This window comes from Chrysochloris asiatica, unplaced genomic scaffold, assembly GCF_000296735.1.
Source record: "Chrysochloris asiatica unplaced genomic scaffold, ChrAsi1.0 scaffold00088, whole genome shotgun sequence".
NCBI lineage: Eukaryota > Metazoa > Chordata > Mammalia > Afrosoricida > Chrysochloridae > Chrysochloris > Chrysochloris asiatica.
Genome location: NW_006408606.1, coordinates 10,876,497 through 10,881,464, shown reverse-complemented (window position 1 = coordinate 10,881,464; position 4,968 = coordinate 10,876,497). Strand labels below are relative to the sequence as shown.

The 4,968-nt window shown below is 39.1% G+C and overlaps 1 protein-coding gene across 1 annotated transcript in view; it reads right to left on the bottom strand.

Moving 5' to 3' along the window:
- QRFPR (pyroglutamylated RFamide peptide receptor) overlaps positions 1-4,968 on the bottom strand; it is a 164,921-nt gene that overhangs the window by 31,790 nt on the left and 128,163 nt on the right. Inside the window, exon 2 of the mRNA XM_006866278.1 lies at positions 2,514-2,672. Within this exon, the coding sequence (XP_006866340.1) occupies positions 2,514-2,672 (159 nt within the window). The remainder of the gene's footprint in view (positions 1-2,513; positions 2,673-4,968) is intronic.

Genomic DNA, 4,968 nt, shown 5'->3' with positions numbered 1-4,968 from the left:
ATGCCTCATCTTTCTCCCGCAGAGCAGCTGGTAGTTTCGAACTGCTGACCTTGCAGTTCGCAGCCGGATTCATAATCACTACGCTACCAGAGGTCCATATATATTTGCTGTTGTTGTTAAGTGCCGTCGAGTCGGTTCTGACCCATAGCGACCCTGTATAGGGTTTCCAAGGTGCAGCTGGTGAGCTTGAACCACCAACCTTGTAGTTCAAATAACTTTGCAGTCTGACTAGCCCACAGCGCCACACCAGGGCTCCGTATGTATATGTATATGTGTGTGTGTGTGTGTTGTTGTTGTTGTTGTTAAGTACCATGGAGTCTGCTCCAACTCACAGTGACCCTGTACAGGGTTTCCGAGGCTGTAAATCTTTATGGGAGCAGAAAGCCTCATCTTTCTCCTGCAGAATAGCTGGTAGTTTTGCACGGCTGACCTTGAAATTAGCAGCCCAATTCGCAACCACTACACTACCAAAGCTCCTTACATATGTGTATATATAGATATATAAAACAACATCACCAACACACACACACACACACACATATATATATAGGTACCACTGAGTTGGTTCAAACTCATAGTGACCCTGTATAGCATTTCTTAGGAGTAACTAATAGGTTTGAACCACCAACCTTGGGTGCAGTACTTATCTACATCTACAGCAACACACACACGCGTGCACACACATACACACACACATATATACATATATACACACTTATATAGGTTATATATATAACCTATGCAAGTATACAAGAACCTTGGTGTTACTGTAGGAGAAGCACTGGACTGATAACTCCAAGGTTGGCAGTTCAAACTCACTAGTTGGTCTTTAGGAGAAAGATGAAGCTTTCTGCTCCCATAAAGATTTACAACTTCAGAACCCCTATAGAGTGTCCCTATGAATGGGATCCACTCAATGGTAGAAGGGTTTTTACAACATTATACACATCTATTCTATTCTAGTCTCTTCTAGTTATGTCCAATTGTATTTCCAATCTTCAGTACAAATTTTGGAGGAATTTAGTCTAAATGGTTTAGGTCACTGTCAATGTTCCTTGATCACTGTTTACTTAGGGATAGAAGGTACATGAAAGTTAGATGTACAATTCTAACTCAGTCTAGGACCACTTCTAGGTTCCTTTGGCCAGGGTATGAAGGAATAGCAATTTTAGCTCCCAGGAGGTGTGGGACATGACAAACATGTGAGTGACAAGGCAGGTGTATCAAAGTTGAAGGGAGCTGTCATTCAACAACCAGACACTTTCATGAGAAGGAGTCTTTTAAAACTTCCCTGTCTACAATGACTTTTTTGAGTAAGTTCTACTTTAACTGCTTATTATGAACTTTGCTTTTTAATGTTAACACTCCCTCTATTTTCTCCCCTTTTAATAAATTTCTTCCTTTTTCCACAACAATATGCTTTTCTCAGATTTTCTGATGTTGGAAGGATGTCAATTCTTTAAAGCAAAGAGATTTATGATTCTTTTTAGTTTTTAGAAAATATGTGATATAAGTTTGAAAATAGCTAAGTGAAACAAATGACTTAGTTATTTTGATTGATTTATCAATTTGTTTGAAACTATTTAAGATGAGTTTAACATTGCAATGTTTTCAAAGTTTCTTTTTATAATTCCATGATCCTACGCTGTTGGAATTCTTAATGAAGAAATAAATGATTGATTCCTTTCAAGTGAGATTAGTCAAAATTGCTCCCTTTGATTATGGCTTTAGTTGCTTACTAAATCTCTGATTATTTCACTATAATAAACCCAAATAACTGTGAAGCACATTATGATTTTAAATAGCTGAATTATACTTACTGAATAGAGAAACTTCCATTTAGCTGTGCTAGCCATTAGGATAGTACTTCAAATTTAACCTTCTTCTATGGGTACATGCTCATCATGACTTGCTGAATCAGGAACAGATACCACAAGCTGAGGAACCAGGATTGCCTGGAGCAAAATTATGAAGTAGGTAGAATTTGTCTTTGTCTCCTGCACTCAGTGTCTTATGTTTTCATGCTGTCCGTGACCTTTTGCTATTTCTTCCTCCCTACCAGTACCCACCTCTTGGCAGCAATCCTGATCTGCTCTCTTCTAAACACCCATTCCTGCTTCCATCAACAGCTACTCACCTTTATGTTAGCTTATAGCCTTCTTACTTCAGATGACATCTTACTACTTTAATGGATGCACATGTGGGAATGTGCTACCAACGGGTTATTTTAGGTTAGCTAGAATCAATACTTAAAAGTTTCAAACTTTAACCCGATAAGTGAATCTGAAATTAGAGATTTTCAGTGTTGTAGTGGGCCTAGGGAAGAGATGGGGTGAGGATGGATGAAAATGGGAAAGGCTCAAAATCCTCAAGTTATAGTTTGATACCTCCAATCTAGACCAGAAGCTACTTTTTCCTGTCTGTAAATATGTTTGTTTCTCTTTGAAGAAATTCTCTTTGTCCTGTAATGAAAAATGGCATTAACCTTAACACTGGAGCAGCCGTGGCCTCACCTAGCATTGTGAATGCCCTTCGGTTGGTATACTGCCACTTCATTTTAAAAGGATGTATAAGTCCTTGGTGCCTTTCCACAGCAATACAGGTCATAGTGAGAATTTCTGTCACTACAGCGGTGGACTGGACAAATGGCACCATCTTGCAAATGAAGGTACCTGCAGCAAGGAAATAGGACAAGTCATACATGAAACGAATAAAAATTGTATCTTTTTGTAGAGTTCATAGTTAATTAATTCAGAGTCTTTCTTCAAAAGTTTTATAACTGTAATTCCATTTTGATTAAGATTAATCCACAATGATTAAGAAAGTTCACACTGACTTATATTTTATCTTTCCCAATTGAATTTTAAGTTTATAAATGGTATGCAGTTATGTGGAATAAGACAATGAGAGGACAAGTCAAAAATAGGCAGAAAAACAATACATATAACTTACATGCAAAGAGCAAAACCAGTATGTATTGGTCTCCAGGGTCTAAACTACACAGGATCTTTGATTCTTTCTTCCCTTTTGATTCTCTTTCAACTCATAACAAAGGAATAACTCTCACAAACATGCCAAGATTTCTCCTTTTATCTTTTATCTCCCTTTGGCTCTGTCCAAGATTTTCTACCCAAATTACATAATTTGTCTTAGTGCATTTCACTTTCTTTGGTGCAAAGGTTTTAAACTTAGGAGCCTTAGGCAAGTTTTGACCTGCAAATGTAATTTGTTTGATTTACAAATTTGATAGTGCCACATTTATAAAACTGTATAACTTTTGCTAGCTCTCTCATCATTTTGGTTTGTAATCTCTGGGGTCTGACATCTCTGCCCTTAAATCCAACAGGTTCCAAATAAATTATTCATACCTCTAAAAAAATCATTTTGCCCAGTCAACTGTTATGGAAACAACTGTCAATAAATCAAATGGCGTATTGCATTAGGTAAATTAGGTGTGCAAGACCCATTTTAAGTGTTCAAGAACAAAGATATCAGCTTGAGGACTAAGGTCCCACTGACCAAAACCATAGCATTTTCAATAGCCCCATGTTGTTGTTGTTGTTGTTAAGTGCCATCGAGTCGGGTCCGACCCATAGCGACCCTGTACAGGGTTTCCGAGGGTGTAAATCTTTATGGGAGTAGAAAGCCTCATCTTTCTCCCACGGAGCGGCTGGTAGTTTCGAACCACTGACCCTAAGGTTCGCAGCCCGATTCGTAACCACTATGCTACCAGAGCTCCATATGCATGTGAAAATTGGACAATGAATAAGTAAAAATCTTAGATGAATTGATGAAGTTGAATTATGGTATTGGAGGAGAATGTTAAAAGTACCATGGACTGCCAGAAGAACAAACAGATCTGTGTTAGAAAAAGTATAGCCAGAATGCTCCTTCATCTCTCATATTTCGGACATGTTATTAGGAGGGACCGTCCCTGGAAAAGGATGACTTGATAAAGTGAAAGGTCAGCAAGAAAGAGGAAGACACCCCTCCCCCCAATAAGACGGATTGGCATGGTGGTAGCAGAAAAGGGCTCGAGTATAACAATAGTGAGGATGGTGCAGGACTAGGCAGTGTTTCGTTCTGTTGTACATAGGATCAGAATGTGCCAGAGCTGACTCAATGATGCCTATCAACAGCAACAACAATAATAGAATCATAAGCCCAGGGAATATAAACACTTGAGAAACCTTGGAGATCATATAGTCCAATCTCTCATCAAAAGGAGAAATGTAATGTTCTTCCAAGTTCACCTTAAATACCTGCTATGGAGGCCTGGTTGGTTGGTTGGTTAGTTATGTGCTGTGGATTTGGTTCCAAGTCACAGCAACTCCGTCTAGGGATTCCAGTGCTGCAAATCTTGATGGGAGCACAAAGCCTCATCTTTCTCCCATGGAATCACTGGCAGTTTTGAACTGCTAACCTTGAAGTTAGCAACCCGACTTGTAACCATTACGCTCCCAGAGGCCTGTTGCAGGATCATTCACTGGACCACAAGGTCAGTTTGAACTGCAAGATTGGTGGTTCAAATGCACCAGCCACTCTTCAGAAAACATATACAAGGTCTCTATGAGTTGGAACTGATGCAATGACACAGAACGTAACGAGTTGGTAAATATATTTCTTTCTTTACCTAAAAAAAGAGTTTTGATTTATTCCTCCTACCTCCTAAATGTGAGTTCTGGTGTGGTGCTGTGGGTTAATGTGCTGGACTGCAGTTGGTTTGAACCAGAAGGTTTCAGATGAGCTACAAAACAAAGACAGACTAGGAAGAAAGAGTCACAAACTACTTCCGAATCACTAGTTACTGAAAACTCTATGCATAGCAGAGAAACAGTGTCAGATATAGGACTGGAAGGTGGGAGGGCACTCAGAAAGCCATTGTGGAAAAAAATGCCTCCTCAAAGTAGGGTTGAGCATAATGACATGAATACAGTTAAGCTCGGGGGAAAAAAACACACAGAACCT